At 29.5% G+C, this 14,097-nt stretch overlaps 1 protein-coding gene across 1 annotated transcript; it reads left to right on the top strand.

Annotated features, from left to right (window-relative positions):
* Window positions 1-872: 872 nt before the first annotated feature.
* On the top strand, window positions 873-2,462 carry LOC134277540 (uncharacterized). Its single transcript, XM_062759865.1, has 2 exons — window positions 873-1,061; window positions 1,701-2,462. The coding sequence occupies exons 1-2, from the start codon at window positions 881-883 to the stop codon at window positions 2,087-2,089; spliced, it is 570 nt and encodes a 189-aa protein (XP_062615849.1). The 5' UTR covers window positions 873-880; the 3' UTR covers window positions 2,090-2,462.
* Window positions 2,463-14,097: the final 11,635 nt, after the last annotated feature.

Below are 14,097 nucleotides of genomic sequence, written 5' to 3'. Positions count from 1 at the left end.
TTAATTACTGAATGAAAGAGGCATATAAAAGAATTTATTTAATTATTTAAGTTTGTCAAAAGCTGATGAACTAGTTGATTTTAAACTTTTTAATGAATGTATTATATGACACAAAATACATGTATATAGTGTATGAATATTATTTATGAATTATAGATAATCCATAAGACAATACTGTATAATAGACCTATACAATATAGATGAATTCATACCCATGTAGCTATTTGTATATCTATATTATTTTAAATAGTTATTATCCACTATTATGAAGTTAATGTGTAAAGAGAAATATCATTTGTATTTAAATTCAAGAGATATACATGTAACTCATTGACATGTGTCAAATCAATATTTATTATTTTATTACCTAATTAAATATATATAGTAATTATCTGATTTTATGATGACAGTAGATTCTGCTGTTATATGTGATTTGAAATTGAGTAAATGTATTTTATATTATTTTGCATAATCTACAATATGATGCTATATGATCATTTTATTCAACTATAATAAACATCATCCAGTGAATTAGAATATTGTCTGTATTACTGCTCCCGCTACATTTGTAATGTAATTTGTCTGTTATATATATATATATATTCACTGTATGTTGACAAATGATAAATAAAATATATATACATTTAATAAAACATCTTACTATAAAGCATTTCTGATTTGATATATATGTATTAAGAGTTGAAAATGTTAAAGTCTATTTCCAGAGTTTTTCCAAAAGTTTTCCACATTTAGTCTATTTTTAACTGTGATCCACTTGATGAATGCATGCGCGAAACTGATCTGATTGCCTATACTGTATGCTTTATATTAAGAAACAGTCAAATTCTTTTAACATTATATGTAAACAATCAGGCATAGCATGAGGATGTACATTGTTACATACGCGCTTATAATGAGCGTGATGAATCTACAGAGAGGAGCTAATTGCCAAGCTCTTTTTCCAAACGATGGCTGCAACGTAGAAGACACAGAGAGATTGCGAGAGGAAGTAACGAGACTAAGGACTGAAATAAATGACTTAAAAAGTTACCATCCTCTTGGTAAGTGTAACTTGTTTAACATGTTTAATAAGATATTTTTCTTCTGTTTACAGTTATTAATGTATCACATTGTTAGACAATGTGTTTTCACAAATATGTATTGTTTGTTCGTAAATAATAAATCTTCAACTTTTTTCATTACACATTATATAATAATACCCCCCGCTTGAAAAGCGGGACATCAGCATGTGTTTTTGCAAATATGTATTCTTTTTACTTTTTGATCGGACACATATTTTGTTTTTTCCAGAGCAAGACAATGCCATTTTTATCTATAACATTGAAGGGTACCCATCTCTTATCCGCAACTCCTCCTATACCACTCAATAATATTTCATGATACTTTCACAGATTCTTTATTACACAATACCATTGTGCACCCTCGATTTTACTTTTCAATCTGACAATTATTTTGGGTCTCCCAGAGCAAAACATGGACTTTGTCTTTATAATCATATGGGAGGCGGGGGGGGGGGGGGGAATGTATTTTTTAGTGGCCTCGTTGCTCACAGTACCTCCAGTTTTGTTTGCTTTTATTAACTTCAACGAATTTTCAAGTTATAAATAATAGTTGTCACCAAATTCATAATTCAAAATAATTTCTTTTATGTATTTTGAATTTAAATTCTTTTTCTCTAGGTAAAAACTATTCGACAAAGGTTGGCTTTACTGCGTATATTGGTAGTCAACCCAGCGTAAATGCAAATGACATTTTGGTTTATACAGATGTTAGAAGCAATATTGGAGGCTTATATGACAAGGATACAGGGGTATTCCAGAGCGACAGACCCGGAATGTTCGTTTTCTTTGTCTCACTCGAGTGCAAAGTTGAACGTGTAGATATTAGTCTCATTATTGACGACAGAAGAGTTGGAGAAACAGCCTGTTTTAGTGATAATGTGTTTAACATTGTATCGTTTTCAGTCGTTTATAACTTGTTGAGTGGATCAAAAGTCTGGATAAAAGTAACACTTGCATCTAATGCTTATGTGTACCGAAAAACAAGTTTTGGAGGTTATTCAGTGTAAATCCCTCGGGTTAAATCTTTTTGATTTTGGATTTTTATGCGTCCGAATCGATAGATTCGTTTTTGTCCTGTCTGTTTGTTTATTTGTCTGTCTCTCTGTCTGTTGTCAACTTTATTCTTCGCCATAACTTTTGAACAGTGAGAGATAGAGACTTCATATTTGATATGCATACTCCACTAATTAAGCACTTTCAACACCAAGGTCAATGACCTTGTGACCTTGACTGTGACCTATATGCTAAACATATAGCTTTTTCGAACTTTTGCCATTTACTAACTTTTGAACCATATTAGATAGAAACTTTATAGTTGGCATGCAAACTTCGATAATTAAGGTCTTTCAAATAACGCCAAGGACAATTTTCTTGTGACCTTCACTAATTAAGTTATTTCAAATGCCAACAAGGTCAATGACCTTGTGACTTGACTGTAGCATTTATGCTTAAAATAGTTTTTTTCGAATTTTCGTCATAACTTTTGAACCATAGGGGATAGAGGCTTCATATTTGGTATCCATTGTTGCAACCACTATTGAAATAACGACCACTTTTGAAATAATTATTTCAATAGATGTTGAGAGTGCATTTCAATAACAAACATAGTATGCAACCACTATTGAAATACGACCACTATTGAAATAATTATTTCAATAGTGGTTGAGAGTGCATTCCACTAACAAACATAGTATGCAACCACTATTGAAATAATTATTTCAAAAGTGGTTGAGAGTCCATGTCAATAACAAATATAGTATGCAACTACTATTGAAATACGACCACTACTGAAATTATTATTTCAATAGTGGTTGACACGCAGTACAGTTAAGGTGCGCAATGGAAATATCAAATAAATTTTGTATTTAAAAATGTATTTATCGGGATGGCGATTATTTTTAGTACATTATATATATCGGATAATTGTAATTATGATTAATAACAACATATCGAGGACGATTATATTTTATATTTAGACTAGTCACGTGATGCTGAAGTCACGCGATTTCAGCACATTGACTTGAAGTATTGATGTTACATATAAATATCACTAGTGCAAGGGCATAACCATGTTAAATTTCCAAGTTTAGTATATAAATATTTTTAGCACGCATTGTAGTTTCAAAAATGTGCTGCGATCCTGTCTAAATTCTGCAATTTCATTGATAAAGTTATACTTGTATGACTGAATGCTATATTTTTTGCTGGAAAGCGGCATGAAATATTGATATAATTAAATTGATTTTAAGATGCATTTACCTTATAGTTCCAAGTTGAAATGTAAAAGCTTACTTTGATCTATAGTGTATGCCCTTGCACTATTGATCGATTTATTAAGACTACCCTACTTGCATACAAATATACGGCAGTGTCAATTAAATACGTGAAGAAAATGCATAATAAAATAGTCATTAAATTCAAGTTATTGGCCCATAGAATATCTGTAAATAATATTTTATTTAATTGGAGAATACACATTTTGTTGCTTGATTGTCTCTCACTGCATACAAACTACGTCACGTTGTAAGAAATGACGTCATATTGACAAGTGTATTGCGATCAGTGACTTGTTTTAACTTGTTATGTGGGATTTAACTGTTCGACAAAACAAAACAATGTAGAAAGTTTTTATGTAGTTTGATGATTTCTTCCTGGTTATATTAGCAGATAAACTCATTTTGTGGTATTTTAAAGAAATGTTCTATGACGTATATTGTGTATGATGTCAAAGTTTCCCCGCACAAATTAGGCTCCGCCTCCTTTTTGTTACCTTAACCAGTGACGTATAAAACGTCACTGTATTAACTTGCTGCGGAGTGCATTTCAATACCAAAACATAGGTTGCAACAACTGTTGAAATAATATTCACTTTTGAAATAAATATTTGAATAGCGATTAACGTATAGATTTCAGAAATGATTGAAATATTGATTTCAATGGGGCTTTAAATAATGATTCCAGTAGATAAAAAAAATAATTAATAGTCGCTGACAATAATTTAAATACCAAAACCACATTGCAAGCTCTATAGAAGTATCCCAAATATTAAAACAAATATAAGGATGAATAACACATTCTGTATTCTAACACAATATTTAAACTAATTTAAATTTAATCTAATTAAAGTTTATAATTGGATAACTAAAGTTGTTTTGTTTTCCTTCTTTGTAAAAAATTTCAATTAAATTAATACACGGACCCTTTTTTATAATGCTGACTTACCTATAATCAAAACATGTATGCAAATGTTATAAGAAAACTCCCACTGAATCTGTCCGAATCGACTAAAACCAACAGACAATTGCAATTTATTAACATATGCAATTTTGAAATAATTTGTTATATAAAGTTCATTTTTGTCATTGATTTTGAAAGGAAAGGATCATAAATACATGTAGATGTAGAAATTAGAATATGTAGACTACACTGAAATGAAAGAAGAAGACTGTTAATGTTGTGTACAAACTTTCTGATGAAAATATGGATATTTTTAATTTTAAAAAATTAGAAGAACTAAACTGTCGCTCATATCCATGGGATTACCTACACTACAAATACGGATAAAAAACCAATGTCGACTCGTCAAGATATTAAAAAGCAAAATTTCTCGGGAAGTTTGTATTAGGTTTATTAAAATGGTGGGTGTTATTTCAATATAGTGATTAAAATGTGGTGGTACAGTGTTTTGAAACGTATTATCAACTTCTTTTAAAAGAATCATTTCACAAGTAGTCAAAAATTTAATAGTAAACCCAATAAAGGAATTAAAAATGTTGGAGTGCATAAGGAAACATTAAGCTTTGTATTTTTAATAGTTAAGTTATTTCTATAAGTCTTGCAATGTGGCTTTAGTATTAATCATCAGCAACTATCAAAATAATTATTTAAATCACGTTTGAGGTCATTATTTAAATACTATTGATAACATTATTTCAAATTTGAACATTATATTTTAACAGTAGTTGCAACAATGCATACTCCAATAATGAAGTGCTTTCAACTATAACTGTTACAAATATGCGAAAAATAGCTTTTTCGAACTTTGTTGCCGTCGGGCGCATTAGTATTTCACAAACACATCTTGTTAAACCTATGACGGTTACGGTTTCTTTTTCTCTAAAAGATTAATTCTCTTTGTATAAATGTTTTCTTTTTTCAATATAAGTAACTATAAATATTCCTTGGAAACTTAATTTATCAATTTCATCAAGACAAATTATCACAATACTTAAGGTAGTCCGATCCTCAGGTATATAAAATTAGCAGTTAAGTAATCAAAAATACTCATAACAGTATTTCTGAATCCATAAATTTAAGTAAATTTATCCACAATATTTCTTTAAACTTTTAGGTTAAAGTTCATCATATTATATAGTGAAAATTGTCATATCTCCAATAGTTTTGCAGAAAAGGCAAATTGGAATATCAGCAATGCATTTTCTAATTGCAAACTGATCAGCAAATATATTTTAGGTTAAAAAACGATAGGTATCCAGGCATTCAGGGAAATTGTCATGATTTTCATACTTATTTCTTATTTTTTATCCTCTATTTCCGTCATGTATTTTATAATACATAGTGTAAAAGGCTTTTGTTATCATTGCAAGACACCACAGATCACTCCTCATTTCATATCATGTTAATAATCATTGGTATCTAAGGCTGGATTCAAGAAAATCTTATTTTTCTAAAACTGTATTAATTTTTTCTCCTTTTAAAGGGTACAAATGTCAGCTTTTATAAGACCTTTTCTAAGACTTCCAAAGACCTTGAATCTTAATATAAAGATGAATAAAATGAAAATTGTTGCATGAACCAATTTCATTTTCAAGCTTCCTTTTGATGTATTTCTAATTAAATTTTAATTTTTGGAGTTATCCTTCCTGGCTGAGGATCGGATATCCTTAAATAAATTTTATCTTAATAAAGTGACATTTTTCTGTTCTTTTAAGCATATATTTTTTTTTAGGTTTATTTGATGTAAATAACGATACCGGTACTTATCCTGTATGTACACCAAGATACTTCTCTCTGTATGTATATCATGACATTTATATCTGTATGGACCGTTACAGAATTCGTAAATATTCAATATTTATCTCTCTGATTTAAAACCAAAATATCCCAACTGAATTATTTATACTTTTGTCTCGAAGAAAAGACATATGCGAATTAAGAACATGTAAAGATTTTTTTTATACCTTTTTCTCAATGATAATTTTCGCGTTAAATGCCGTATAAATTATCATAACTTTGGCAGTGATAAATCCCAATGAGCATCAGCAATTCATGCATGAAATTAATTTAATGTTTTAATTCGTAATTTCGGTATATATATATATATATATTTGTATTTTGTGTGGTTTTTTTTTAAGTATTTGTAATTTTAATAAATATTAATAAAAAGTATGATATTTATATTTATATATTTTAAAACAACCTCTATTGCATGCATATGGGTGTAGTAATAATATTGTCAGGTTGTCTGTCTGGTATGTACAAGGTTTCCGATTTTTTTTTACTCCGGTATAGAACTTTTATAAATTAAAATAGAATGTTTTAGATATACGCAAATTATTTTAAAGGACATATTAAGTACTACTTCATGTAAGTAGAGGCTTGAAGAAGTAGACTGTAGGTATACCTAGTGTATAGAAGTTTGTTTAACTATCTATCTGGTTGTTAAATATCTATAAACAATCACATATCTGTTAAAAAACTACTGACTTTCGGATTACGCACAGGAAGCGAAAGGAAATTTTGTTCCCCGGATTTCTTACATAATTAGATAATACTCAGAGGATAAGATGTAGATGACTGGTAACTTGATACAACTTGTTATTCATGTTTAAGTGTTTCCTGCTGACATATAATATATGTATAACACTTTTCAAAACATACTTAAACGTATTTGCTTTGTTTCTTTTCATATTGTTTCTTTTTCTTTTTTTGTAGATATAATTTAAGTTTTGTATAACATCGTATAAATTTCAATGAAATAATTAAAGTTTTTAATATAGCCTGATCCTTAAATTGATGCCTTGTAGTTATTTTAATTTATAACCTCATTCCCAATGTGAAAAAATTGTGTTTCCAACATATTTTTCAGAACCATAAACTCAATTCGAACAATTATTACAATAGCAAACTTGGGACAATCAATAGATTGACGTGAAGGAAAAGTCATTGTTAAAAAAGAGAATACTTACACATGTAGCAAAGATGACCAAAGTATAAAACCATGTAAAATTTCACCCATTAACTACTAGAGCTGGACTAAAAAAGTTGAAATTCCAGTCAATATGGATGAATTTCCATGTAATGCGATCAAATTTTAAAATCTTTGGTAAAAGTAGTTATAAACTTAGTGGAGGGTGTAAAAAATCTCTTTAAGAACAACAGACCACAAGCATATTTAAGAATGAAGAAAAAACTCAAATGTATTATAGAAATTTTCTTTACAAAATTCTTTACTTAAAAATTTGCTCTGAAACTCCATGCAAAAAATAAATTAAAAAGCAACAACAGACCCCCTAAAATAAGTATACATCTACTCTAACTTAACCATAAACCAATCAATTTGAAATTAGAACAAGAAAATATGGAGGCTAACAATAAAAAACCAAAACTTTATACAGATTTTTAGTTTGTTTAAATGACCATACATGGAAAAGGAAATAACCAAGTAGATTAAAACATCAGCAAAAAATGTTTATATATAAATGTATAAATACAAGGCTTTTCCAGCGATAAAAGATTGTAGCTCTTATTTTTTCTTTCCCTTTTTATGTTTCCATGTGTAAGGACAACCAAAGATCGAAGTACAAACTGACAAAGGAGTGATGCTGAAGCTATAGTTGTAGCAATGACAGTATTTTTAATACACTGGAAATTACTAGAAGTCCCTTTAGTTGTGCCTAGCTGTTTTTAGAGGTGAATAAAATTTTGAGAGAGATCATACATATCACACAAGAATTTTTTTTCAGATCTGAAATGTTATATATTTCTTCCATTATGAGTGAATTATTTTTTTTAATAGTATGCCAATGTTCTTATTAATAACCATAATGAAGACATAAAATATAACCTGCCTGTCTCTAAAGAGGACGGACTTTTAAAAGTGATGCAACTTAAGTTGTTTTTTTTAACTCTTATATAAAATATGAGTATGTTCATTACAAGTTATTAGTCAGATTTTCATATTACATACTAGAAAAACTTGCAAGACATGCTTATAACAACACATGTACAGACACTGGACATAAATTTACAACTGATAAGTTAATAGAATAGAAACTGGTAAATGGACTAAATCTATGGTCTTTACAATTTAAATTGGCAACTGCTATCTAAGAACTTAATTAGTGGAGTATGCATAATAAATATGAAGTCTCCATCTGTTCACATTACTTCTTCATCTCTGTCATTTTATTTTACTATTTTAAGATAGCAATTGTAAAGATAGTACACATTACTGATTTTTCAATCACTTATATATACATGTACAAATATAGACATTTTGTGAAGAGGATCCATATATACATGTATGTCAGGGATCTAATCGTATGTACTTTAAGTAGTATATAGGTCCTTGCCTTGATCAATTAAAGTTTATATATTTAGAAAGACCCAGTTTATCCACATTTCAATAGTTTTTACAGTCTTATTCAAAGGAACTTATTATTATAAAACTCAATATAATATATGAAAATAATACTATCAGTAATGTGTACTATCTTTACAATTTAAAATAAAAAAAATATTAATAATATTAATATTATGTAATATTAATTAACTTTGCTGGCAGTTTTCAAACATGAAATATATTGATCCGAGGTCAAAGAAGTCCATTCCAACAAATAGAATACAAATAAGGAGCAGAACAAACACCGATCACACCCGCCGTGTGCTCCTTGTCATGATCGGGAAATAACGGAAAAATCTGTCGACAATTCGGCACACTTGTAAATATGAATTGTCTATCAATAAATGTGAAAAACGTCGGTCAGTATTTTATGTTTTGATTTTCAATTATTTTTATGTTGTTTTTTTTCTAGATTCCAAGTAATTTTTGTTATTTTTAATTATTTATTTATCAAAAACTGATGTTTAAGCTTTAAGAGCATACAAGCGTACATGGGTGTTTGTCGTTTCCTTCAAAGACAACTTATACAAAGAAGATGGGGGATAAGGCGGGCAGAATGATTATAGCGTCAGATATTACATCAAATCACATTTGATATGTAAATTGAGTATTTAAATTAACTTCTCATTATTAAAATTTATTAAATTAGAAAAAAAACGTTTTCTCAGAGAAAATGAATCTCTAAAAAAATTAATTTAGAAAAAAAGATGGTATACGTGGGATTCGAACCCCGGCAATAAAATACCGAGGTATCGTACTGCTTTGAGACTAAGGCGCTAACCACTATGCTACATGGCTCGTGGTGATTACAGGCATTTAAGTCATGTTTGTGATATGACCATTGACTTAATGGACTTGGAAAGATGCGAATGTTTTGTCATAAAAATGTACTTTTAAGATATAGTGGGTCTTCGCTCTATTTTTTTGTAAACCCAAAATATTTATTTTATCGCAAACTTTTAGGATTATCTTTTAAAGAAATGGAGCTAAGACCCACTCAAATTGAAAAATGTTGTAAAAGAATGAAAAAAGATCGTTTCTGTTCTTTAAAGCCTGTGTATGCTTTTTTATAGGCAAATTTTAAGTCTTTGTGAGCTTTTTGTAAATTATAGAGATTTTACATTAATTATACTTTAATATTAGATGAAATATGAAATAAAATTTGGATTAAGATTAATTTTTTCACTTCTTATATTTCGCGCTATAGGCATTCTGTCCGCCTTATTCCCCCATCTTCTTTGTGCATTTAAAAAATCCGTTATATTCATTGAAATAAAAGTCGAGCTAAATATCTATATCGTAAAAGAGCTTCCATACAATGTCCCAGTGTAAAAGTTACCGCTTCTCGAAATAGTCCAATAGCACTGTCTCAATTTTAATAGTTTCAAAGAACTGACTGCAACTGCTTTAGACCAACTACTGTAAAAGTATATTATGACTATCAAAAATACTGATAAAAAAGTAGAAATCAACATTTTAAACATAATTCACATCTCACTGAATTTACATTATCATGGTCCTCCTTACTAAATACTGATAAAAATTTCAATCTTCTCATCTCGGGTCCTTCCGTCAAAAGTGGGATTTTTTTTCTACTAGTCAGAAAGGCTTTGATTGATGATAAGTCATTCGGCATCATTCTTGAAATAATTTCACCGTAAAACCTTACAAATACATTAGCCCCTTTATTTGTCTTTGAACAGATATAATGAGTAATGCTACTAATATTTATGCCCCCGTAAACAAAGTTTCGGGGGCATATAGTTTTTGTCGTGTCTGTCTGTTTGTCTGTCTCTCTGTCTCTCTGTTTGTCTGTTTGTCTGTTTGTCCTCAAAAACTTTGCCCATAACTTTTGATTTAGTAAAGCTATGACTTTCATATTTCATATGTGTATTCCTTGTGACAAGACCTTTCTTTGGGTACCACCAAATTTGACCTTTTGACCTTGACCTTGGAGTTTGACCCACTTTTACATGAAAATTTTAAAATTTTACTTTGGCCATATCTTTTGAACAGTAGACACCAGGACATTTATACTTCACATATGTAATGTTTGTTAAAAGACCTTTCACTGGATACCAACAACTTTGACCCTTTGACCTTGACCTTGTAGATTTCCTTACTTGTGAAAAAACTTTAACCTTGGCCATAACTTTTGAACGGTAAGGGATAGGGCTTTCATGCTTCAAACATAAAATCCTTGTGAGAAGACACTTTATTGGATAAAAAAAAACTTTGACCCTTTGACCTTGACCTTTGAGATTTACCTACTTTAAAAAATCAAACCTTGACCATAACTTTTAAAGAGTTAGGGGTAGTGCTTTCATACGTTACATATTTGATCATTATGACAAGACCTTTCATTTGATAACAATAACTTTGACCCTTTGACATTGACCTTGGAGTTTGACCTACTTTTTAAGAAATTGAACGTTGACCATACCTTCTGAACGGTTAGGGCTAGGGCTTTCATGCTCTACAAAAGTATTTTATGTGGCAAGACCTTTTATTTGATACTAATTCCATTGACCTTTGACCTTGAGGGTTGTTAAAACTGTCTGTGTCAGTGCTGTGCTTACAAAGAAGACATCTTCTGTCAGATTTAAAGTAAAAAATATTCAAGTTTCAAAATTTCTTAAACAATAATATACATGTACCTTTCACCATTAACATTTCTATATGGATTAATTTAGTAACAATTTTTGATCAGTTTTTCTACACAGAAGCTGTGTCACATTGATAAGCTTATTAAGCTTGTCCTTTATATATCACTATAAAATCTAACAAATAAATGGTCACAATATAAAACTACCTGCTTAAAAAAGCAAAATATGCTGAGTTTATTTCAAAACGGAAATAAAACCTCTTTAATGACATTTCAGTCTACTTTCGGTGGCTATATATAGCCATGCACAGGCTATTGCTGCTGGTCTGAGTTATGAATAAACAACAGTGTAAACACACGGGGATCCTAGCGGAGATTTCTGCAGAGTCAAAATAATGAAAATAGAATTGTTTCGATGTTTGAAATTAAAATCTATATTTGTACTAAAACAATTGATGTCAATAGGCCTAATTTAAATAATCTGGCATTAACTCATGATTTTTTTTTATAAAATAATTTTATAGACGAATTAATCTGATAGAGGCACAGGTTCAAATATATCTTGAACTTTTATATTGCTCTATAGATACAGTCCCACAGTATGTAACATAAGGAATAAATCATAGCAATATAATCTTATTACTAAGATCTGTCTTAAGACCGAAAATTATCGTAAGATTGCACCATAGCCGTTTCACAAAACTGTCATATCTTATGATAATCTTAAGATCTATCATAATCTTAAGACAACTAGATACTTGTCTTAAGTCTAAAGTGAAACTTGTGATAATATGTATTTTGGCTAAAAACCAAAGGATATTTAAAGAAAATGGTTTTTAGAGATAGAACAATACTTTGGACTATATCCGGCTAGTCAGAACAATAACCACCCCCCCCCTCCCCAATAATTTGCCAAAAAAATGTTCGATAGAAAAACTAAATTAAAATGTACCTACTTTATGTTTTTCCACTTTATTCATTTCATGTCAAGACATTTTTCTTTGGTTTTGCTCCCTTTCAACTGAAATTGCACCCCCACCAAAAAAAAAAATGCTTCTAAGGACCATGTGTATTTTTATTGATTTGATGGGTCCACGAATTTTTCTTTAATTCTTTTGTTACATTGTGGCAGACACTATATAAATAGTTTTTATATGTCTCTATTGGTGGTGATTTATTTTATTCAGTTGTACAAAATTAGATGAAAATCAAAAAGTTTAATTTCTGAGGTATCCTCATTAATCTATCGGAATGTGTATGACAATTCAGTATGCTGTAATATTTTGTGCTGTATGTACATGCTTTCTTTATGCTTTTTTACAATAGTATTTAAACCGTAAAATTTTGATTGAAATTTTTACTTTCGTTTCTCTTCTTCATCTATTAACATTAATATTTTGTTGCAGTATAGTTGAACCGTTTCAAAGACACCTGCATCAAATTAATTTTATGAACAGGATTTGGTGTTTCAAAAGGAGTCATTGTTAAAATCGTTTATTTGCAAAGCTTTAGATACACTAGTGGTCTTAATTAAAAGTAATCACATGCATTTTGCAATAAAACTATTTCCTGAGTTAAAAGACATTAAAACAAATTTAATTTATTAATTTTTTGTGATGAAATTAATTGAAATTTAATTTTGATGACCCTCTTCCCAACACACACTAAGTTGATGCAATAAAATGTTTTTTCCGAGGGTATATCTGCAAAAAAGAACTATATGAGACAAACATTTTCAATATTTCAAAGAAAATTGAAGAAAGACTTCGTGAAAACATATTTTTAAAAGAATATCCCTGTGAAATTGAAGAATGGAATTTGTCTTAAGACTTGTTTTAAGATTTCTTATACTTAGATAGTTTTGTGAAACAGCAGTGACAGATCTTATGATTGTCATAAGTCTGATCTTAAGATTATCGTAAGATCTATCTTAGGACAAATCTTACGATAGTTTTGTAAGACGCGACCCTGGACCAATGCGGTAACGGACATTTCACCGTGTTCCCCTTTTACAAACTGTTTACCGACAGTACGGTAGAAAGAAGAGAAAAAGAGAAACATTTTATTAAGTATTTAAACCAACTTTGAACAGTTTAGCATAGTTTATTGTAATTTATATACATGTATGTTTATTTCTCATATGTTCAACATAATACGCTTTTGCTTGTTTCCCAAACATTCATTGTGACGTCATTGTATTGTTGACAACGTCATTACCATAACATTTTAACGTCAAAAGTTCAAAGTAAAATGTCTGAAGAATTTGAATGAAAGCGCTAACGTTTTACAATTTGTGTTGTCGTTTTTTCTTTTTTTAAATTATAATTGCCGGACACTGTGACAATTATATAATTTATTATATAAAAACTTTGGATATATATATATATATATATATATATATATATATATATATATATATATATATATATATATATATATATATATATATATATATATATATATATATATATAACATACGTGTGGGCGATACAGGTCATTGGATAAACTTGTGCTTTATCAACGGGTAGATGCTTTATCAATAGCACTTCCGGTTTTGACACGATCCCTCGCTTCAAAATTTTATTTGAAACTTTTATTTGTGATCCCTATTATTGTCCTAATAAAATGAATGATAAAGAGCGATAATATCGTTAAAAGCAAGAAAAAGGCTCGTATATGTCAAAGAAGTGTCTTATTTTATCAAGGAACCGGTATTGGCTACTTGAAGACAGATGTTACCCCCCCCCCCCCCCTTAAATCGTTTT

This window comes from Saccostrea cucullata, unplaced genomic scaffold, assembly GCF_032062105.1.
Source record: "Saccostrea cucullata isolate Sc308-1 unplaced genomic scaffold, CSIRO_AGI_Scuc_v1 ctg955, whole genome shotgun sequence".
Classification (NCBI taxonomy): Eukaryota; Metazoa; Mollusca; class Bivalvia; order Ostreida; family Ostreidae; genus Saccostrea; species Saccostrea cuccullata.
This window is presented reverse-complemented; position numbering and strand designations above follow the sequence as displayed.